This window comes from Salminus brasiliensis, chromosome 12, assembly GCF_030463535.1.
Source record: "Salminus brasiliensis chromosome 12, fSalBra1.hap2, whole genome shotgun sequence".
NCBI classification, from domain to species: domain Eukaryota; kingdom Metazoa; phylum Chordata; class Actinopteri; order Characiformes; family Bryconidae; genus Salminus; species Salminus brasiliensis.
Window position 1 is genome coordinate 39,120,669 of NC_132889.1, and position 22,675 is coordinate 39,143,343.

General features: G+C 41.5%; 3 protein-coding genes across 6 annotated transcripts in view; 2 read left to right on the plus strand and 1 right to left on the minus strand.

Moving 5' to 3' along the window:
- Nucleotides 1–863: 863 nt before the first annotated feature.
- On the plus strand, nucleotides 864–14,031 carry gps1 (G protein pathway suppressor 1). 3 transcript variants are annotated; one of them, XM_072693912.1, is made up of 14 exons: nucleotides 864–929; nucleotides 3,933–4,025; nucleotides 5,744–5,940; nucleotides 6,862–7,026; nucleotides 7,230–7,365; nucleotides 7,921–7,998; nucleotides 8,095–8,155; nucleotides 8,662–8,747; nucleotides 10,052–10,146; nucleotides 10,440–10,545; nucleotides 10,678–10,758; nucleotides 11,386–11,523; nucleotides 11,983–12,134; nucleotides 13,513–14,031. In XM_072693912.1, the coding sequence occupies exons 1-14, from the start codon at nucleotides 897–899 to the stop codon at nucleotides 13,571–13,573; spliced, it is 1,482 nt and encodes a 493-aa protein (XP_072550013.1). In that variant the 5' UTR covers nucleotides 864–896; the 3' UTR covers nucleotides 13,574–14,031. The 3 variants fall into 3 exon arrangements, with proteins under 3 accessions (XP_072550013.1, XP_072550011.1, XP_072550012.1); XM_072693910.1 differs by having other exon boundaries at nucleotides 11,983–12,117; XM_072693911.1 differs by having other exon boundaries at nucleotides 5,744–5,925; nucleotides 11,983–12,117.
- A 1,583-nt stretch (nucleotides 14,032–15,614) lies between these two features.
- Nucleotides 15,615–22,669, minus strand: dus1l (dihydrouridine synthase 1-like (S. cerevisiae)). The gene is given in 15 exon segments (XM_072693047.1): nucleotides 15,615–17,431; nucleotides 17,568–17,643; nucleotides 17,755–17,792; nucleotides 18,449–18,615; nucleotides 18,812–18,897; nucleotides 19,389–19,485; nucleotides 19,593–19,740; nucleotides 20,320–20,420; nucleotides 20,617–20,699; nucleotides 20,787–20,899; nucleotides 21,320–21,370; nucleotides 21,641–21,703; nucleotides 21,706–21,748; nucleotides 22,425–22,490; nucleotides 22,492–22,669. Coding segments are annotated over 15 exon segments (1,446 nt in total). The 5' UTR covers nucleotides 22,663–22,669; the 3' UTR covers nucleotides 15,615–17,288.
- Nucleotides 16,764–22,675, plus strand: part of csnk1da (casein kinase 1, delta a) — a 50,220-nt gene continuing 44,308 nt past the window's right edge. For both annotated transcript variants that reach the window (XM_072693918.1, XM_072693917.1), the window contains exon 1: nucleotides 16,764–16,768. The gene's annotated coding sequence lies outside the window, so the exon portion shown is untranslated. The remainder of the gene's footprint in view (nucleotides 16,769–22,675) is intronic.

The following is a 22,675-nucleotide window of genomic DNA, read 5'->3' on the forward strand; positions in this document are numbered from 1 at the left end:
CCCTGTCATCAATAGCCTGAAGCTCTGTCCCTATGTATAGTGTACGAATCGCAGCCATTACCCGTCTAATATTGTATAGGTCCAGCTCTGACCTGTCAAGGCACGGATCTCCGAAGGTGTCCTGTGGCATCTGGCACCAAGACTACCGTTAGCAGCGGTGCTGTAAGTGCTGCAAGGTGTGAGGTGGAGCCTCCATTAATATCAATGAGCCCTGGAGCCTTGACCTTTCCTTGGAGCACTCTGCCTGGTGTTTTGGAGATGTTCTGACCCAGTCATTGTCCAGAACATCACAGTTTGGTCTCAGATTCTTACGTTTGATCATTTCTCCTGCCTCAACACTTTCATTTGCTGTCTGATAGATCCAGCCACTAAAAGGAGCCACAGGAAGTGTCCTTCACTTTACCTGGCAGTGGTTTTAATAAAGGCCGGCATGCAGAGCTGAGGTTGATGTACTATAATGTGTATATATTAGTTCTTGTAAGAAATTCTTCATGATATTCATGACTTCATATTTCATGATATTATATATAAATATATCATTTTCATATTTACAACCCTGTATGTTGTATATTTCATATTTACAAGTGCTGCATGCTGGTCTAAACTGGCCTGTGCTACTTTTTGCTGGTTGGTCACACTGCTCTGCAGGTTTCTCATCATAACAGTCTAAAAATGTCACATTTCTGGGTTCTTAATCATCCTGAGAGTCTTTATTGATCTTCAGACTCTTTTAAATACACACTTCAGTTCATTAAAAAGATAATAGAGAATAAAGAAAAATAAACAGTACCAGTATGAATCTAGACTTCCTGACGTCACCTGCGCCCGCGCCGCTAGCGTGTCGTGCTCGCGCGCAGCCTCGCGCCCCGGATGTGTTCTCGCGCCGTGCGGTGAAGATGCCTCTGCCCGTGCAGGTCTTCAACTTTCAGGTGCGAAACCCCCGAACCCGAACCCGAACCGAAACCAGCCCGAGTGCGGCGGAGCCGGGGAGCAGAGCGCTTGTCCCCGCTGCCGGCTCCAGCTGGGGCTGGGTTGTTCTCTCTCAGGCTTACTAAACGCGGTCCGGTGTGCTAGCCTAGCCTAGCCTAGCCTAGCCTAGCCTAGCCTATCCGAGCTGTCACGCTAATGCGGGCCTTAGAACTTTAGCTTTAGCCCTAGCTTTAACTTTAGCCTTTAGCTCCGTTTGCCGCAAATATTGCAGTGTAGCGCGGCTTTTAGGGCTGCCGGTGTCGTCTAAATGTTATCATTTAAATGTTAAATGTGCATTTAAATGGGCGATTAAACCGTTTTGTGTCATTTTAAGCTAAATTATGTAAAATAAAGGCTGTTCGTGCTGACTGATCCACTGTCAGCAGCCTGTTAGCGTTGTTAGCCCACTTAGCAGCTAGTGCTCGCCAGCTAGTTAAAGGAATTACGACCTTAAGTTTAAAGCAAACTCCGAACTCCAGCTCTTTATGTGCTGGTGATTTAATGCCTGTGTGGGTCGTGTGCTGTCCGAGTATGACTGGATCTCCTGCTGTTAATCTGGGGTAGTTTCTGGGTTGTCTGTAATGAAAACAGTGGGGCTAGCGGCAGCGCTCACACCTCTGTCTGCTCAGAAGCTCCTGCTGCATCAGATCAGCACATTTAGTGTCGATCTGCTGCTCAACCAGAGACCCAGAGTAGTGCTGCTCTCCCTTTAACAGCTCTACAGGGTTGTGTAATGCTCAGAACGGCCACTTAACGACCTTACAAAGGCTTGTGTGTGTTGGGTGTTTAGGTCTCAGACATCTGATTTCAACGTTCTTTTATTTATTAAATATAATCTGATGCTTTTTGAGGGACAGAGTGTAAATCCTAGGATTGGTAGCACTAACTGTGTACTGTGAGATTGTAGAGTCCTGCAGATCTTCAGAGCTGTTTGTTTACTGTTGTCATTGAGCTTCATACTCTTCAGTGTGTAGGTGTGTGTGTGTGTGTGTGTGTGTGTGTGTGTGTGTTTTAATGGGGTAGTAAGCTTGTGTTGGGCCCTGCAGGAGATGCAGCAGTTTTATTACCACTGATAAAGTTTCTTTTCTATGCAAGTGATGAATGTGGCTGTCAGTGAGCAGCTCAGGCCCACGCCCACTTTCAGTGTGTTTACATGTACATGGTAAAATGACAGGTGTTGAAAATCTGTTCAACGCCTACGTGAATAGAAGAAATCTACTGCTGTGAAAACAACAGGTCTATTCAGTCCAGTCAGTAATCAGATTACTTACTAATTACATGAAATCTTACTAAATCTGGGGAGGTTTGTTTTGTTTTTAAACTCAGTTGATCAGTCTTATTATATCAGTGTTTTGATTAAGAACATGATGTTTGTTTGTTGTTTGAGATAGAGCACCAATCCGAGAATACGTGGGTCATAGTATATACATTATAGCGTTATATAAACATTTCTGAAATGTAGAAATGTGGGTTAAATCCCGATAACGTCTGATTGGGACTACGTTTCAGTAATGGCTTTAATTCAATTAGTAGTTAAGAGCTATAATTAAGTGCCAGTGTCAGTATTGATACTGTATGCAAGTATTAATATCAACACTGATATGTCACTGCATTTAAGAGCCAGTATCAGCACTGATACACTATCGGACACCTGCTGCTTTATTTCTTCTGAAATGATGGGGATTAAAATAGTGAGTCCAGAAAAGACTTTCTACTAGATTTTGGAGGAGGAGCATTGCTGTGAGGATTTGACTGCATTCAACAACAAGAGCGTTAGTGAGGTCAGGATGTTGGATGATGATCACCACCCCACCTCATCATCCCCAACTCATCCCAAAAGTACTGGATGGAGCTCCACCACCATCATTCCAGAGAACACAGTTCCTCCACTGCTCCACAGCTCCTCAATGCTGGGGGGCTTTATACCCCTCTAGCCCACGCCTGGCATTATTGGGCAGCATGGAGCCAATAGGGTCATGATGTTGATCTGCTCCAGAGAGTCCTATTCTATTGGCAGTACTTCTTCTCTACAGGACTAGACAAGCTGTGTGTGTGCATTTGCACATCTGTGTCAGCAATGGGTGCAGCTTAAAGCAGCTGAATCCATTATAAAAAGGGGTGTCCACAAACATTTGGAATACAGTGTATGATTCTAATTTCGATACGAGAAATTGTATTATTCTTTTTGCTTGAGAACTATAATAGTACCAAGGTAACTGGTGTGATCATATAGCGTATAAACACACTCTGTGTCTTTGTGCTGATACTTTCCCCTCTTCCAGGAGTGCTTTTGGTCAGGACAGGTTGAGAACAGGCTCAGGGATAGCTCAGCTTCGTCCTCTCAGACAGAGCTTCAGGGCAAGCCCCACAGGAGCAGGTCCGAACTGTTGGTGCCTTTCACCGTGGGTGACCGTGTGCTCAGCTCCCGCCTGTCGGTATGCTCACTCGCCCTGGAGGTAAACCTACAACACAGGGAGAGCGAGAGAGAGAAGTGAGAGAGAAGTGAGAAGCAGACTGCTGAGGGCAAGATTCAGTTCTGCTGGAGTTTGTGCGAGCCAAGGGTGTAAAAATGCATCACTTATGGGATGTTAGAATTTATTGACAGTTTTTATATATATATTTGGGGTTTGTATGTGCTCATTTCTGAGGGGTTTGTTTTATTTATGTATTTATTTATTTTAGTTGTTGTAATATTTAGTTATATATATATATATATATATATATATATATAATATTAGTTTATATAAATTTAGCGTAGGATGGTTTAATATTTTTATATTTAATATTTTTATACTTGCCTTTTAAATTCACAAGCACAGGAGCACTCTTTGTGTAATATAGATGGTATTCTGTTCAGTCAAGTTCTTTGAACAGACCAGTTCTACTCTAACATGTTTTTATTCATTCAGACTGTATCAACACTTGCGTGTAAAATGCATTAAACCTTTTGTTTGCACATGCAGGGGTCAGTGGAGCCCATGCAGATAGATGCTGACCCTCAGGAAGACCAGCAGAATGCGCCTGACACCAATTATGTTGTGGAAAACCCCACCCTGGTATGTATTAAACCTTACCCTTTTTGAGGACCTTTTTCCAGGTTCAAATTAGAAGCATTTAGACGTTACACATTCAAGACAAGACATTAGTGCTGAACACTAGGTGGAATTTGGCTTCCGCCTTTAACCCATCCATGCGGTGAACACATACTCACACACACTCACACACACTAGTGTGTTTGATCACGGATGGGTTAAAAGCGGATCGAACATGCAGTCACTATGAGCACACATGCCCCGAGTGGTGGGCAGAGAATCTCAAGGGCAGCTTGCTGAGCTCAGCTATTGAACCCACAACCTGAGCTACCACTGCAGACTGTCAGAAATCATAATACACTGTCTTTACATAATGTGATATTTTGTAGTATTAAAATACTAAATTACACAGTGCAGAGATCTCCCTCTGAGCCCCTCGTTGTGTTGTGCAGCACGAGAGGACTGTCTGCAATTACTTGTACAATAACTAATTACTTTTTGTTAGTTTAAAATGGCTGCATTACATATTCCCTCTATTAGCCTATGAATAAAATAATTAATCCCCTCTAAAACGATTACATCACGCATTCAGTAGGGAAGGTGGCTGTGTACTGTCATGCTAACATTTCTGTCTGGGTAGAACAGTGCAGGCCTGGAGAAGTTGTTTGTCATTCTGTTGTCAGTGTTGTGTTTACATTCGGAGCTCCGGGTCTATGCTGGATTTCTCACTGACAATGAATGAGGTTTTTGCTCATTTTCTCCATCACGCTGGATACATTTGGTCCTGCTTACATCACTAAAACACCAAACAGACCAGCAGGCTTTGTTAACCGTCCTGTTATAATTCTGCTGAAAGGAACAGCAGTAATGTTCCCAGGTCAGGTTGACTCGTGTAGCCATGTTTAACCATCCAGAACTAGTTAAATGTTATATTTATCTCTGTAAACATTATCTTTAGCTCAGTTAATCTACATATAATATATATTTAGTGTAATTAAAATGTTCACCCTTTACAAATCAGGGTTTACGCATTTGCAGCATAAATGGCTTGGTTTTTAATTTTTAGTTTTATTTAAATTATTAAATGATTTTGTATAAATTATATTTCCAACCCCCCCTTGAAGCCTCCACTGTCACTACCATGTCAAAATGTCCCTAAACAGTATGTGTGTAATGTAAATATATATTTATATAATAATAAATATATATTTTACAAAACATACACACAAATAACATGCATGTTATTGTTTTACATGTATTTTTCTTGTATTTTTAAACTTCAAATCGTTAAAGAGTGTGGCATCGTTTCAGTGCTGCTTATTTAGATTTAACCTCCTTAATGAGCTGATAATTTAGAGATATTCAGTGGGAAATGTATACAGTGTTAAAGATATGGTGTTTGCAACATGTGTGTTTACCAAAGGGTGAGATTTTTAGAAACAAAGAAACAAACTGCTTAGACTCCTGAATTTCTTAGATGGTCATGACGCATCTTCAGAATGAGACGACTTCAGAAATCTTAACTTCAGGCGGCTGCAAGTTTACTTAGCCTGATTGGTCAGTGCCAATCAGCTGTCGTTTGCAATCTGCAAGTGTTTGCCCCTGGTTCCAATCAGTATTTGTTTGCTATTTACTGTTGAATATGAAAAAGAGGTTTTAGGTAACAGATGTGTGTGTTTTCTGTGGACACGCTCTGGCAAATGCATTCTAGGTTTTCTGAAAAGTGTTTTTCTGTCCTTTAGGATCTGGAGCAGTATGCCTCTAGCTACAGTGGACTGATGAGGATCGAGCGGCTGCAGTTTATCGCTGACCACTGCCCACAGTTACGGGTGGAAGCCCTGAAGATGGCCTTGTCTTTTGTCCAAAGAACCTTTAACGTTGATGTGTATGAAGAGATCCATCGCAAACTCACTGAAGCCACAAGGCAAGAGCAACTCGTGTAAATCATTTACATTTTTTCTAAATGTTTGATCGTTCGTGGCAAAATGAAAATTTTATTTATTTATTTATTTTTCATTAAAAAGTTGGCCTGTTGAAATTGCTGAAAACCAAATAACACACATAGTCAAATCTCATAAACTTAAATGTTATTTTAAAATGAAAATTCAGCCACTAATTACCGTCAATAATACAGTAAATATGTGTCAGGTTGAGGGTTGAGCGTGTTGATTCACTTTCGAGTTTGCTTATGTTTGTTGTTTTAATTTGTACTAAGCAGCACATATACTAGCCATTAATTGCATCACTTAATTGCCACTAATTTCTAGTGGCACTTTAGTTTCTGTGATGCATGGATTACATTATTAATTTTGTATCACAGTAATGGTGCATTCTCAGGTTGTCACTTTGCCCCGTATAACAATACTGGCAGTCACTTTAAATGTCTTTCTTTTAGGGATGCACCAACATGGGAAGTGTTTAAGTACATATCTGTGTATAGTAATACATACACATTTCTAAAACTGTATGAATCAGGACTAAAGGCAGCTGGGTCAGCATTACAGAGAAATGGAACATTTTTTAGTAGAGGTATGAAATAATTATAAGTAGAATGCAGGTGTTGTCGTGCAGTAGTCCAGCTCAACATTCTGCTCTGCTGGAGATCAACAAGTACGTCAAATATTGTCAAATGTGTCTAAACATATGTCCGTCTGCCCATATTTTCTTAGCACATATCTGCCAATTCCGATGCCAATTTAACCGTGCATCCCTAAACACTGAAGTCTGATTGAGTGTAAAGTTGTAAAGTGCATTGCTTTGAATGGAGAATTAACAGTGAAGAACAGAGCAAGTACAACATACACAAGTACGTTTCTGTTTCCTTTCTGTGTGTGCATCTGAAATGCTCGTGTTTCCGCAGGGAAGTGCAGGGGGTCCCAGATGCAGTTCCCGAAGGAGCAGTGGAGCCCCCTCCCCTCGACACAGCCTGGGCAGAGTCAACCAGGAAAAAAGCCCTGCTCAAACTGGAGAAGCTGGACACTGACTTAAAGAACTACAAGGGAAACTCCATCAAAGAAAGCATTAGGTACAGTTTTCTCTGACCTACACACAAGCACAGGTACCCGGTACATTACCAGCATGACTTTATCAGCTCTGCTCAGGCTTTGGGTCATTCACATTTGCAGTTGTTCAGCCTGCAGGTCTGGAACCACATGACTAACAGCTGGTTAAGCTTGTTGTTTTCAGGTGATGCAAATCAGTTCAACTAAAGATCTGTGATGTGTTTAGGAGAGGTCACGATGACCTTGGAGATCATTACCTGGATTGCGGGGATCTCAGCAATGCCCTGAAGTGCTACTCCCGAGCCAGAGACTACTGCACTAGCGCCAAGCATGTCATCAACATGTGTCTTAATGTAATCAAGGTGAGGACACTTCCTGGTTTTTCCACCTGTTATCCCATGGACTGTCTGTGATGATCCTTTTATTTCCAATACTGGTCAAAGGGTTTCAGAGCACTGGTAGTGTTACATGGCCCAGGCAAACCGGCTTTTCTTAATTTTGCAAAGATTTGCCAGATTTACATCTTGTTTTAATTGTCTGTGATTTTCTAAACCAAATCTACCTTAGGAGCATGAACCCTGATTAGATCACACCTGCCAAATCTGAACACACCTTTATATAGAAATGGAGACCCTAACTTTAAAACCATTTTAATTAGAACATGCACAGGTAAATGTTGTCACTTATTACATACAATTTAGAATATTTATTGCCTTTAAAAATGGAGTAATTTTTGTACCTTTGTGCTTTCTTTTTTCTGGGCAAAATAACAGAACTTTCTTGTAACAGTTTCGGATCCATTATGCAAATATGACTGAATAGGATCATGATGTTCTTTATGTTTGGATGAAGACGTAGTGTACTTATGCATTCTCAGTTATTCACCTGACTAACTGAATGTTTCTGATTGTCTGCAGGTTAGTGTTTACCTCCAAAACTGGTCTCATGTACTTAGCTATGTCAGCAAGGCTGAATCCACTCCAGAGATAGCAGAGGTAGGTTGAAAGCTCTGTTCACAGCTATCTTCATCTTTACTGAGGTGAAGAAGGAAGTGTGTGGTTTTTAAGCTGTCCTCTGTTTCTGTTTCATAGCAACGAGGGGAGAGAGATAGTCAAAACCAAGCTGTTCTCACCAAACTAAAATGTGCTGCAGGTAACTTTGCTGTGTTTACATCACTTCTACATTAGGGCAGTTTAGCAATTTAACTCCAATCAGAGCTGTCCTTACTAACACGTTTTATAGCAAAGTGATAATAACTGTTTTAAATAACTCACATGTGCTGTATTTTGACTACACTAAAAGAGTACAATTGTTGACTGAGCTTGTCCACTGGACTGATTTGTTCCTTTGTTAAGGACTTAGAATAGAATGTGACGAGGGATAGAAATATATATATATATATATATATATATATATATATATATATATATATATATGTATATGTATGTATAAAAACGGCTGTTCAGACTTCTGTACAGTGACACAGTAACTGTTATGCAGTATGGCAAAGGCAAGTATAGCAACAAGTGCAAAGACATGTTTTTCCATCCAAATAGCCATAGTGTTTTTCTTCATTGATAGCAACACAGTCACTGAGTTGCATCTGTTTACAGCTGTGGTAAGAGTTTCTCTCTTTGTCATTTTCTCTCTCACCGCAGGACTGGCAGAGCTTGCCTCAAGAAAGTATAAACCAGCTGCTAAGTGCTTCCTGCAGGCCTCCTTTGACCACTGCGACTTTCCTGAGGTTTGTTTGGCTCGTAGTAACAGTAAAACGCCAAAGGAAAAAGATCACTTAATTTTGATGACTTTGTATGATCGGCATCCTTTTTAAAGACGATGGAAGTAAACAGCCCCTGTCACTAGGACAGCACACTTACATGGTATCAAACAGTAAACAGTAGTCATACTGTGCATAATTTCTAGGACCGGGCCAAATGAAGAATTATCATTCAAGACAGTTATTGATCAATGTTGACTTCTACATCATTTAAACAGCCCATATCCTGTATTTTTCATTTACATTTTTTCATACATTTATGATGTTTGCATGAGTTTATGCACCAAACAAGTTATCAGTAATTAACACTCATTCACTTTTACATCACTATTTTCTCTGCAGCTTCAAATTACAGCTTCTCTTTCTCTTTGTCTCTTAAAATTAAGTGGGCTGTGTGTTACTGTGCCAGTCCAGGTTAAAACTTCAGCTAAAGTGGGTGGAGCTAAATATCTGTAGGCCGATCAGCCTTAACATTAGCACTGTCTGGGTAATATTGAGTAGGCCATGACCCTGTCGCTGGTTCACCAGTTGTCTACCCTTGGAGCTGTTGTGGACCTGGCTGATGTTTTGGAGAAGTTCTGACCCAGTTGTCTAGAACATAACAGTTTAGTTAGAACTGACTGTTCACTTGCTGAATAATGTATCCATCCTGTTAAAGGAGCCACAGTGAATGAAAAAAATCTGGTGTTTTTTTAACTTTAATTTCAATTCAGTTCAGCTTTATTCAGTTCTGTTCAGAAAGCTTTACTGGCATGACCATTCTCTTTATATTAATACAGGGTTGTTCATTACAACCAGACACTACGTCTCTGGTGCAGAATAGGTAGGACATGATACAATAGTGCAAGGTCTATAGACAAAACATGAGACAGGGTGCTAATGTTATGGCTGTCCAGTGTATGTGCATGTATGAAAATGTATCCATTGGTTTTATCCCTATCACCGTAACAAAATCTAACATTGATTTCCTTAAAATATCATATTGCCCATCCCTAGTCTGAGGTCAGGTTTTTAAAATGTAAACGTTAATACTCAATCCATCTTTCACGTCAGAGCTCATGGGTTCTCCTTTTGTTTGATAAAACACTGAGCATTAACAGGATAAAACAATGTTATAATTTTTCACAACATGTTTTTTTAAAGTCATAAATATTGTATATAATGTTTTAATACAGACAGCACAATTAGTCTCATCAGACAGTGTGAAGATGGACGAAGACTATATCTGTGTATGTTTATAATGATAGATATTTTTCCCTCCCCTCTTCCAGCTTCTCTCTCCTAGTAACGTAGCGGTCTACGGGGGGCTTTGCGCCCTGGCTACATTTGACAGGCAGGAGCTGCAGCGTAACGTCATCTCCAGCAGGTGGGGGCAAGGTTTTTGCTGTTTGTTAACTTTAGCAAAAGTTGTGTTGAAGAAAATTGAAGGGTCACATTTCTGTATTCATCCTACACACAATATGTCAAGTTTCAAGTACTTTAATACAAAAACAGCCTAATACCAAGTCAGGTGTAGAAAGTCATTGCATACATTAGTAACATAAGCCCAAACATACTAAATCTAACAACATTAAAGGTTAAAATACTTCATTTTCTTGCATCGCAGGAATGGGTATGTAAAGTGCTGTGTTTTAGTAAAGCTCTCTCTTTATTTTACAGCTCCTTTAAATTATTTTTAGAATTGGAACCCCAAGTCCGCGATATAATCTTCAAGTTTTACGAGTCAAAGTACGCGTCTTGTCTGAAAATGCTGGATGAAATGAAGGTGATGACGGCTACTTTTTGATTTATCTGTATCTTTATTAAGAGGATATTTAACATATTTATTTATTTTTACATTTAATTAAACTTGTCTTTTCCATTATTTAAAAGTAATTATTTGTGGTTTGTGTTTTAGGATAATCTCCTCCTAGACATGTATCTGGCTCCCCATGTAAGAACACTGTACACACAAATCAGGAACAGAGCGCTCATTCAGGTAGGAAAAAAGAAACATTATCATTCATCCTGGGTTCTGCTCATTTTAGATCTCAGTCTTAGTTTAGGGGTCCAGACCTCAGCTGGTATTCTCAACAGCTCATGGGATGTTTTTCTCATACACCTTAAAGGAAACTGTCAGCAGGTCCAAGATTTCCAAAACTCTTTCAGTACTTCAGATGTTTGCTATATTCTCATGTTTTTTGGTTTTGTTCTCTTCTTCTTACTTAATTTTAATTTATGTCCCATTATGTCCCATTCTCAGTCTGATCTAAGAACCTTAATGCTGAGCATTGGACAATACTTTTCTGATCTGATGTTTTCATAGGTAATTCTGTCACGTAATTTAGATACAATGTTACAATGGCTGTTACATTCTGAAATTATACCCCTTTCATTAAAATCTGCCTGAATCTGTCATTTATTGGACATTATTAGTTTTACCATTTCTTTAGGGATACTGATTGTGTGTAGAAGGAAAGCATCCCAGTTAGTTACATTACAGATCTAGTTTGGTAACACAATAGACTGAAACTCATTCTTTGTCTAAACCAAGTGTTCCATTGAGGTTCCTTATTTCTATCTGCCCTAATTGTCTTGTTTCTCTTTTCTTTTCCCCCCTGAACAGTACTTTAGTCCCTATGTGTCTGCAGATATGAACAAAATGGCCATGGCGTTTAACACCACGGTGGCAGCTCTGGAGGACGAGCTCACTCAGCTGATCTTGGAGGGTTTGATCAACGCCCGCATAGACTCCCACAGCAAGGCATGAACACTACACCTCCTCAGCCTCTCTCAATTTCTTTTCCTGGTCTCCCTCTGGTGGAGACTACCACTCCTTATAGCAAAACGAAATCAGAAGCTGAATCTCAAAAGGCTTCATAGTGCCTATTATTGCACTGTCATGAAATAAGGGTTTCCAGTGTACAGTATTGTCCAATAGAAAGCCATTGTGGAGAAAGTAATCAGCTGTTTGAGATTCGACCATAATGTACAGCACACAAAAAAAGATATTACCTCAGATTAGTGTCCGACCAGAGGAGCCGTGTCTCCAAAATCCAAAAAGTCAAACTTGGAGAGTCCAGTGTAATGACCTCCTGTAATGACACTAGGCTCTATCCCAGCTGAGTGTATTCCTTTCTCTGTTGTGTGTGTGTGTGTGTGTGTGTGTGTGTGTGTGTGTGTGTGTGTGTGTGTGTGTGTGTGTGTGTGTGTGTGCGCGCAGATCCTGTACGCTCGTGACGTTGATCAGCGGAGCACAACATTTGAGAAATCTCTACAGATGGGAAAAGAGTTCCAGAGAAGAGCCAAAGCCATGATCCTGCGGGCGGCTGTGCTGCGTAACCAGATACACGTCAAGGTAACGGGGTCGCCAGGGTAACGTGTCTCCTCCGTCTGCTCTGCCTGCTTTCCTCTCACCCACCATCACTCCGTTGTCTCTTGACTTGTGGGCAATATGGCAGGATGTTATCATGATGGAGTATGGCATGATGCACTATAAGAGAGATTTACACCAATTATAGAGAACTACAACCAGTGTAGAGTAACTGTAACACACAGTTGACTGGATATTTACTTAAAATGATTTCAATATGCCATATTGCCCACTCCTAATCACCTCTACATTTCCTTCCTCAACATTAGCCCTTATTTTGGCATGTTTTCTCCTTTATTCTCCGTTATTACTGTTCATAAAATTCAACCACCATCTTTTTATCCTTTTTAAAGCTCTGTAAGAAATACTGTGTAAAATAAAATTGACTAAATACAGCATTATTGCTGCTTAGTAAAGAAATACAACACATTCAATACTGCAGTTTAGCAAATTAAAACCACTTTAAATCTTTATTTAAATGCTAGAAGCTCTAGAGATTCTCTAGATGCTAGCGGTTTTAGTAATTAAAGTGTGAAGTATAATAATAAACCTTCCACTGGGAATTCATCATCATTGCATTTTAGTCCAAGTTTGGGCTTACAGTTTGCCAGAATGGCTGTGTGGATTATTTGAACATTATAGAGCGCCCCCTACGCTTCCTGTAGTGTATTATGGTCTGTCAGAATGAGCGTGTGAATCATATGATCATTATAGAGCGCCCCCTACGCTTCCTGTAGTGTATTACAGTCTGTCTGAATGAGCGTGTGGATCATATGAACATTATAGAGCGCCCCCTACGCTTCCTGTAGTGTATTACAGTCTGTCAGAATGAGCGTGTGGATCATATGAACATTATAGAGCATTATAGAGCGCCCCCTACGCTTCCTGTAGTGTATTACAGTCTGTCAGAATGAGCGTGTGGATCATATGATCATTATAGAGTATTGTAGAGTGCCCCCTACGCTTCCTGTAGTGTATTACAGTCTGTCAGAATGAGTGTGTGGATCATAAGAACATTATAGAGCGCCCCCTACGCTTCCTGTAGTGTATTACAGTCTGTCTGAATGAGAGTGTGGATCATATGATCATTATAGAGCGCCCCCTACGCTTCCTGTAGTGTATTACAGTCTGTCAGAATGAGTGTGTGGATCATATGATCATTATAGAGCATTATAGAGCGCCCCCTATGCTTCCTGTAGTGTATTACAGTCTGTCAGAATGAGCGTGTGGATCATATGATCATTATAGAGTATTGTAGAGTGCCCCCTTTATGCATCTCATTGCCCTTCATCTCCCATGGTCATTTAAAAACCTGTCTGCTGATGCCTCTGTGCTTTGGCCTCCATGCTGCTCACTGTTTTCTCCTTCGCCCCTTCACAGTCCCCTCCCAGAGAAGGCAGCCAAGGGGAACTCACACCTGCCAACAGCCAAACACGAATGAGCACCAACATGTGAAGACTCGACCTAATGCCTCTCGTAGGAAAGTACACACACGTACACACACACGCCCACACACACCAGGGGGCCGCGGCATCATCTTTGGCCCCCTTTAGAATTCAGTTCTGTTTCCCTGCTGAAGAAAGAAAAATCACAATCTAAGGACTTTATTTAAGTTGGGAAAGATCTCTGTTGTCTGTATTAAGGACAAGCACACCCTGTTGCTCAAAATGAAACAAATGTTAAAAAAAATAGAAAAATGATTTAAAAAAGTAAAAAAAGAAAAAAGGAGGAAAAAAAAGATGGAAAAATAAAACGGCATTTATGTCGTTCTGGCCTGTTGTTGTTTGTAAGAGATGCACTTTCCTCTGTATCTTGTGACGAACCTTGATTACACATTGAAAAACCTCATCACAGAACATGCTTTTAAAATAAATATACATTGGAAAAGATGCTCCCAAACCGCCTTTGTTTTCTCTGCTTTCCTGCTCTGGTTCAGGTCTGAGTGTTTCCTTTAAAGCTAACAAGATCAGCAGTTTCGTTTCTGTAAAATAATTTGAAGATTTAAAACATCATGGTGTGAGAATTGATATTTTTAGCTCATCAGCTCCTCCTACAGCTGGGGAGTGTAATTCACTTTTACTCCACTGCTATAAATACAATTTACACTGAGAGTGCCCCCTCATGGACAGATGTTCACATGCATTACTGTGTTAGCCAGCGTGGGTATCTGTTAGCTGATGTAGCACAATTAGCAGTTAGCGTATAGAGCTTATTGAGCTCCAATGGAGTCGTTTTGGTGGCAGTTTGAATTCAATTAAATTAAAATGTATTTATTTATTATATAAGACCATGCAAGTTTTTATCCTACTTCGTGTCACGGAGGAGATTTGGCTGATGGTTGGGTCAGTTTGAAATGATTGTATTGGGGTGAAAAAATGAAAGACTATATTTTCTTTTCTGTAATATTTTCTTTTAGCCTGTATAAATGTAATGACTCTTGCAGCCTCAACATCATCTGATATTTGATGCCACTGCATACCAGCAGGTCTGTCAGTCCCCCTGTCCCACTACAGACCAGAGTGCTAGAAGTTTGAAATGAAACATTATTTAGTGTAATTTGTTATATTTGGTTATTATACAGCACTAAACCACTATAATAAAACAAATACTTTTTTTTAAAAAGTATGAACAAAAAAAAGCAATCACTGCATTTTACCTTGGTCGTGTTTTGGCCAAAGTACACCGTATTGACAAAAGTATTGGGACACCTGCTCGTTCACTGTTTCTTCTGAAATCAAGGGTATTTAAAAAAAAAAAGAAAAAAAGTTTCCCCTGCTTCTGTTGGCGTAACTGTATCTATTGTCCAGAGGAGAAAACTTTCTGCTAGAGTTCGAAGGAGCATTGCTGTGAGGATTTGATTGCATTCAAGAGTGTTAGTGAGGTCAGGATGGTGGATGATGATCAAACTCCCCAGCTTATCCCACATATTGAATGGAGCTCCACCATCATTCCAGAGAACACAGTTTTTCCACAGCTCATGCTGGGGGGGCTTTATAGCCCCTCTAGCCCACGCCTGCCTTTAGGCAGCATGGTATCAATAGGGTCATGTTTACCATCTGCTCCAGAGAGTCCTATTCTATTGGTAGTACTTCTCTACAGGGACTAGACAAGCTCTGTGTGTGTGTGTGTGCGTGCATTTGCACATCAACACACAACAATGGGTGCCGCTTAAAGTAGCTGAATGCATTCATTTAAAGGGGTGTCCACAAATATTTGGACATATAGTGTATCACTGATGTACTTGAGTGAAAGAAGTGATGGTACTGATGGTGTGGTAGAATTGTGTGTCAAATGCTTCAAAGCAATGACCCTGTTCTGAAACCAGAGTAGAGTAGTACAAATCTGGACCATGTAGGAGTCTTTAAGGACCCTGTTTGAAAACCACTGCAGTCTGGGTTCAGATGTGCTCCTAAACACCTGTTAGCTACCAGTGGAGTGGTGCTCCTCACATGTCTGGGCAGGAGAGTCAAACAGCACAGAGGCAGTTTTAAAACCTTTATTTATTGTAAAACCCCTAACGTTAAAAACACACAGGAATAAAAGAACCCACTCTTGATTTGCAATAAAAAGGTCATTGGCGTAAACAGCACATCCCGCCCGTTCTCCTTCTTAGGTGCTGGAGAAGATGATTCTCTCACTGCAAAAAGGTTCTGCTATTAAGCATTCAAGCACAACAAACCTAGAGAGTGATACAGAGGATGCTATTATAGATATATAGTTAACATACCCAGGACCAAATCTTCCTCCAGCATTAAATATAATAATCCTGTGGTGCCTCAAATGCAGCCCGCACTCGTCCTACAGTGGATCGACCCTGCACAATCAACACCACAGGAGGACAACTGACCTGGGTTTGATATTAACCCTTAAGAACTGTGGTTTGTCCTCAGCGAGGGTCACTTTTGGGAAGGACCGTGTATTTAAACTGTAACTAATGTTGAAGCAGACAAAAGGTTAAATGCAGACTTCACCTCTAATCACTGCAGTTATCGCCCCCTGGTTTCTACTTACATGCATCCAAATCTGTGGGTTTTCTTTTCTTAATTTATGGAAACGTGTAAAAATTGGGCGATTGGGGATGGAGGTTATGCTGGAAAACACTACGAGTATTTCTTTAAGCCCCAAGTCCACCCTGTCCAGCAGGAGAAGAGCTTCTTACTGGACAGTTCCCTGTTTAGCTGTTGACCCAGCGAGACGTCCCGCTTTGTGAAATACAGCCTATTATTAGGAGTTAAGAGATAAAACAAGTCCCAGAAAGCTCCTCACATGAACGGCCACACCCTTCCTTCACACAGAGTTCAGCAGCAGCAGAAGGTAGTGGTGGTGCCCCACAGAGGCAAAGAGCAGTTACTGCAGCAACAGTGAACCGAGAAAGTTGTTAAGATGATTCTGCGAAGCAACTTTACCTTACAGTTGCTGGCCACTTTATCAGAAACACCCAACCCATGTGCCCTATAACCCATATGCTCCTGGACAGTATTACCCTCTACCCCATGCATCAATGGAAAAAGGACCACCGCTGGACACTTACTTATTGGATGGTGGCCCAATCTCAGCAGAGCAGTGACACACACTGATAGTGTGTGGTGCCGGTACGAGTATCGGGCACAGCAATATCACAGCTAGGTTGAGAGTGGGTCCTCCACCCCAAAATATCTGGACAGAGCAGCTCTGAAGTCAGAACCTGACCCTCATGAATGTCTAGAGGAGGCTTACGCATCTGCACTGTGCATCAGCAGATGATCTACAGTCTAACTGAAGAAGGTGGAGCTACAAGAAAGGGGGTTTCTAATAAAGTGGCCAGGGATCGTATAGTGTGCAAGTACCTCAGCAACACCCCACACTCACTACAATGAACACTACATGTCATGAGAGACAGGCTGTAACTGTAACTTTTAGCTTTTTGGTAAGTGTTTCTGATAAAATGGCCGACGGCTAGATACAACGTAGGTGTAAAAGTGGAAACATCTCCGTCTCACTGCTCTTTGCCTCTGCTGGTCTGTAGTCTAGAACCTCTGGTGTAAATCCTTTGTTGCGTTTGCAGCATGTAGGACAAGTTCCTTTCCCACTGGATGCTGAACTTCCAGTTCTAGCACAACAGTCTTCAACCGTCAGCCTGGATGTTCAGCAGGAACCGCTCGACCTGCAGAGTGTCTTCAGGCCAAAGCCTGGGCTGCAGGCTGATCGGGTACCGCGGTGCATGGCTCTGTTTGGATGGAGCCATTTCCGTTAATTTGACCACCATTCGTTCCTGAATTCTCCTGCTTCTGGGCCTTCGTCTTGAACTTCAAGCCGTGACCTTTGGACCAGAACCAAGAGTTACTGTCTATGTTTGACTTAATCAGCAGAGGACTGGTGGAGGTGGTGGTGTGTTATGAGGCCAAAAGACACACACACACACACACACACACACACACACACACAGAGACGCTCACCTGGGCAATCAGCAACTTCTCTGAAGGCCTTTTTCTTACAGCAGCCCCGACACAGGCTAAAAACACACTTATTTCCCTGTGGAAACAGAGAAGTCATTTAGCTTGTGTCTAAAATCTCCAGCCTGATTCAGCAGTGAGGAGAACCCAACCACGTGGTTTCAGAACAGATCTGAGAACAGAGACTTACTTTAGGATTTCCACACTGCTCACATTTGATGTATTTCGCTGTGGAGCACAAAGACAGAGCAGAGTTCTGTTAACACACTTCGTAAATGTACTGCAATGAAAGACACCATTTGACAAAAAGTATGTGGACACTCCTCCTAATCACTGAGTTCAGGTATGAAATCAAGCTCACAGCCATGGACTCTACATACTCCATACTGCCTCTGTACTGAAGAGCTCATGATACCACCTTAACAACCTCTGCACTGCTAGAGCTGCCCTGGACAAATGTTTATATATAAAATAAATTAAAAAAACTGTATTGCTGCTGACTGTCTTCTGCTGCATCGTTCACTATACAGAGCTCCAAACCTCCTCTGGAAGCAACATCAGCACAAGAGCTGAGTGTCGGGAACTTGGTGAAATGAGTTTTACTCTGGAGGAGTGAGAATGTGTTCTCTGGAGTGATGAAACATCCTGAACTATCTGATGGTCTGATGGATCAGTCTGGGTTTGTGGGACAGGAGAAAGCTTCCTTTCTAACCAGGCTGTTGTGTCTGACCTCGCTCCAGCAGGTGTCTAGCTTTAGTCAACATCTCCATGTCCAGGATAGTTGGTTGTAAACAAGCTCATATGGTTATGGTGGGCTGGTGTCCACATATTAGTGTAACATGGTGCACAAGCATAAGACTGAGCAAATCTGTCCACCAACTCACGCTTCAGCTCAGGGCAGAAGTTCTTGTGCGGGTTCCTGGCTTTCTTCTTCTGCTTATTTTTGGAGAGCGAGTCGCTGGAGCCGTCGCTGTCCTCTAGTGCCCTCTTCATGCGCACCGCTTTCACTTCTGGAGCTTTCTGCTCGTTCTCCTGGGACGGATCCTTCGGCCTGGAAAAAAACAACAGGTCAGTTTCAGGACCTCGTACGTTCTCAGGTTTGGGTCTGAAGGCATGTTACTAATAAATAAACTGACTCCAACTGGACGTTTTATGAGGATTTTTCTGCTCCAATCCTCCAAACCCGCCCCTCCAGTCTTGTTGGAGAGGCATATATGAAGTGCATGGAGAGTAAAGGCTGTACTAACGCAGGTCTGACGTAGGGCTGGCAGATCCAGTGAGGGAAAGGCAGTCCGGTGTGATGTCTCTCAGATTCCTCTTTGGCCATCTCCTCCTGCAATCAACACAAACTCATGGTCTCTGCTGCCGGCGCTTTCTGAACATTTGAGAGTTTTAAGCTAGGCCTGAACATTTAATCAGGAGGGAAACACAATAACAGCAAATGCAATCTTTTTAATTTTCATCTGTCAGAAAATGCATTTCTGCCTCTTTGCATTGTTGGAAAGCAGTGAATTACTGACACTTTGGTTAACGTTAAAACCTCTGGGAAATGTGCATGAATCCATTGCAGGTGTGTAAACATGCTGAATCGTGGTGAATCTAAATAAATGATAAATAAATACAGTTCCTGTGGGATTAATTGACTGAGGGAATTGATCGGACAGGTAAATCCCATCATACAGCAACTGACCAGCTACACAGTGAACGTGAGAGGTGAACAGTAATCAAACGGAATCATCCTGAGGAAGAAAGAAAGGTCTTTGATGGGTTTGTTCATCTGAGTATCTCAGTAGTTCAGTGAATCTCTGCCTCCTGGGAGTTTACCTGGCAGCGCTGCTTCAGCTGTCTGTTCACCTCCTCTATTCCTGCCAGGTTTTTAGCTTTGGCCAGTTCCTCCCTCAGGTCCTGATGGATCTGCAGCCTGAGGGGGGTGAGGAAGCACACTGCTGATACAGACAGGATCGGAGGGTCTGCGTGAAGCTCACTGGTAATAAGAACAGCTCTGAAGGAAGGCGGGCGGTGACGTACGTGTGGTGCCAGAGTTTAAAGAGGTGAGCACGGACGAAGGACAGTGTGCAGGGCGGGTGTTTCTGAACCACCTCCAGATACTCCTCCGCCATCTCCCACACAGGAGGGCTACGCCCCTCGAACAGGGCGGGGTTATGCAGATTCCCTTCTGTGGATCAAAAACAAACAAACAAACAAAAAAAAATATATAAATATATATATAAATAAATAAAAAAAAAGACCACAGCTCAACAAATTCAGTTAGATTTGATTATTTTGTCCAGAATTATGTATAAATATTATGTAATAATAATAATAATAATAATAATATGACAGGTTTAAAAATATAAATCATCAACAATAGTAAAATACGTTCGATTAAATAGTAATGGACTTGGGCTTTTGTTGTTTGTCACCTATAAGATTAGGAAAATGTAAATCCTGTTTTTCGTTGCTCCAGAAGGGTTTTGCCTGACGGCTGCTGTGTTAGACACTGCTTGCTTATTTCCAGCCCCATGATCAAGAACTCGGAGAAAAGACTATTCCGATATTCTGATCATAGACGGATTTATTGAGAAGCACAGTATGATTAATGTACAACCTACTGCCTCCAAGTACAGCTGCTATAGTTGGATTTTGAGTGCATGTAAACAGTCTAAATGTGAAGACCAACTACCACATTCACATTATGGCAAAAATAAAAATGGTGTGTGTATGTGTGTGTGTGTGTATACAGTGGTTTACCTGCTGTCATCACCCCCCTGTACTCCAGTCTCCTCCATGCAGCGTTGAACATCACTCAGATGCTGGATGTTGCCGTTGGCGAACACGGGGATGCTCACAGCATCTCTACAGAAACACAGACACTGAGATTTAACCCAGACAGACACCCAGCTATGCTCTACAAAGACAGACAGACAGACAGACAGACAGACAGACTCACAAGCACAGTAAGTTCTCACTCTCTAATTATTCTGTTTCTCTGAATCCCTCAATGTCCTTCAGAGGTAATCAGTTCTAAAGGCCTGATCATTAGAGGTCTTACCGTACAGCTTTGATGTGCTTCCAACTCGCCACTCCAGTCAGAGCCCCCTTCTGATCTTTGGTTCTGCCGTGAACAGTGAGCAGCTGAGACATGAGGACAGGAGGACAGGAGGACAACATGAGTCAAACCCACCAACACATCATCCACAACTACTGAATAAAGGGCTCTACCTGGCAACCTGCCGCCTCCAGCATCTTGGCGTACTTCACAGTTTTCTCCACTTCAGGGAAGACCCGGATTTTGCATGTGATCGGCACAGACAGCTTCTCATTGGCTAATTTAACTGTGTTTAAAAAAAACAAAACAAAACAAAACAAAAAAAAACATACAGGTTATTGTTATTAATTGATGTTATTTAACAGAATCAGATTTATTCACATGTGAGGAGCCAGTCCTGGTATCTTTAATAAACAACAAGCGGACCTGACCATGCAGGATCACTACATACTCAAGAGAAAATGATGTAATAAATATTAAAAACATTAGGTAAAATAAAAGACAGTAAATAAATGAATAAATATAAACGATAAATATAAAAAGCCGTACAGAGATGAATATATGAATATGAGACTGAGGAGACACAATATTACAATATTTACAACGCAAAACATAAACGTTTATTCAGTGAATTGTTAAACTACTCCTGCAGACTCACTACCCCCGTATAAGAAAATCTGAAAAATAGAAATGTATTTAAACATACTCATTCTCTCCAGGAGCTCCCACTTATCCTGAAGAAACACACCATAGTGCCCTGGAAAGGAGAACAGAAGGATTATGGTAGGGTATATACAGTGGAGATTTATATATATATATATACTGTTATATATATAAACAGTGTGCGTAATAAAGTGCCCAATTATTTTATTATATTAAAATACATTTAATTTATTAATAATAATAATAATAATAATAATAATAAGGCTTATATCAGGCCACTCATATCGAACTCAGAGATGCTTTACAATAACAACAAAAACACAAATAACACAAACTATATATTATTATCTGTTCTTATTACTACCTCTTTTAGCGATCATCTGAGGACACCCCAGGTTCAGGTCGATGGCGTCACAGTAGTCCTGGCGAGCAGAGCGGCCTGGACGAACACTTCTGGATCATTGGCACAGAACTACAAAAGCAGACATACAGCCTCTAAACTCACTGACCACAGTAAACACCACAGGAGCCACAGCAAATCAGCTTTAAGTGACCCAGGACTGCAGTGGAACAGCGTCTTCAATATATTCCTACTAGGGCAGGACGATACGGTAAAAACACTGTTTCACGATATTTAAAGACTTTTTTCGTGATACACGATATTTATCATGATACATGCAACCACAGACTAAAAACATCAGTAGTGACAGATCCTTATAAACTACTGTTCAGATCCTCTCCTGTACTGAACACAGTGATTTATACTCAGCATCTGCTGCTCTTCATCTTATGAACCCTTCAGTCTAATTACACTGTTAGTAATGAAACCTGCAGCTGATCAGTGTTTATTATATGTATATCATCCGTATGCTTAGAAAAGCTTATTGCATCATCATACCAAAATTTATCACAATACGAACAAATAAAAACAGCTCTAATTCCTACTACACGTGACTGCAGGTACGCCTCCCACCCCAGGACCACCGTTCACCAGGCTTTCATGGTGCCCTCATTTTCTGGACTGTATCTGGGGTGGTGGTGGTTGTTGTTGTCGTTGTGGTACACAGTGACCTCCCATCGTCCCGCCTGTGGAAAGCACTGAGAGATCGTTCCCATTTCCCTGCTGCCAGTGAGGAGCGGCCGCTGACCTGTGTGATGAGCGGGCGGTCCTCCGGGCTGACGTCGTTGTACAGGTTCTCCCGGCGGTAGTTGGGGGTCTCTGAGGAACACCTGGGCGTGCAGCATGGGGGTGTAGCAGAGGTGAGCGCCGTGTCTGCGGCTCAAGAGCCTCCAGGCCAGCTCGCTCTGGTCTACCATCGGTGCCACGACGTACTGAGCAGACTGCAGAGTCTTCCTCCAGAACTCGAAACCCTGCAGCTTCTCCATTACCGCCGCCTCA

What these genes read in the sequence shown, in the direction of transcription:
- gps1 (XM_072693912.1), top strand. Translation starts at nt 897, where the DNA reads ATGCCTCTGCCCGTGCAGGTCTTCAACTTTCAG. An exon ending in TGTGTCTTAATGTAATCAAG is followed by an intron (nt 7,366 to 7,920) that starts GTGAGGACACTT and finishes GATTGTCTGCAG; the next exon opens with GTTAGTGTTTACCTCCAAAA. An exon ending in AAGGTAACGGGGTCGCCAGG is followed by an intron (nt 12,135 to 13,512) that starts GTAACGTGTCTC and finishes GCCCCTTCACAG; the next exon opens with TCCCCTCCCAGAGAAGGCAG.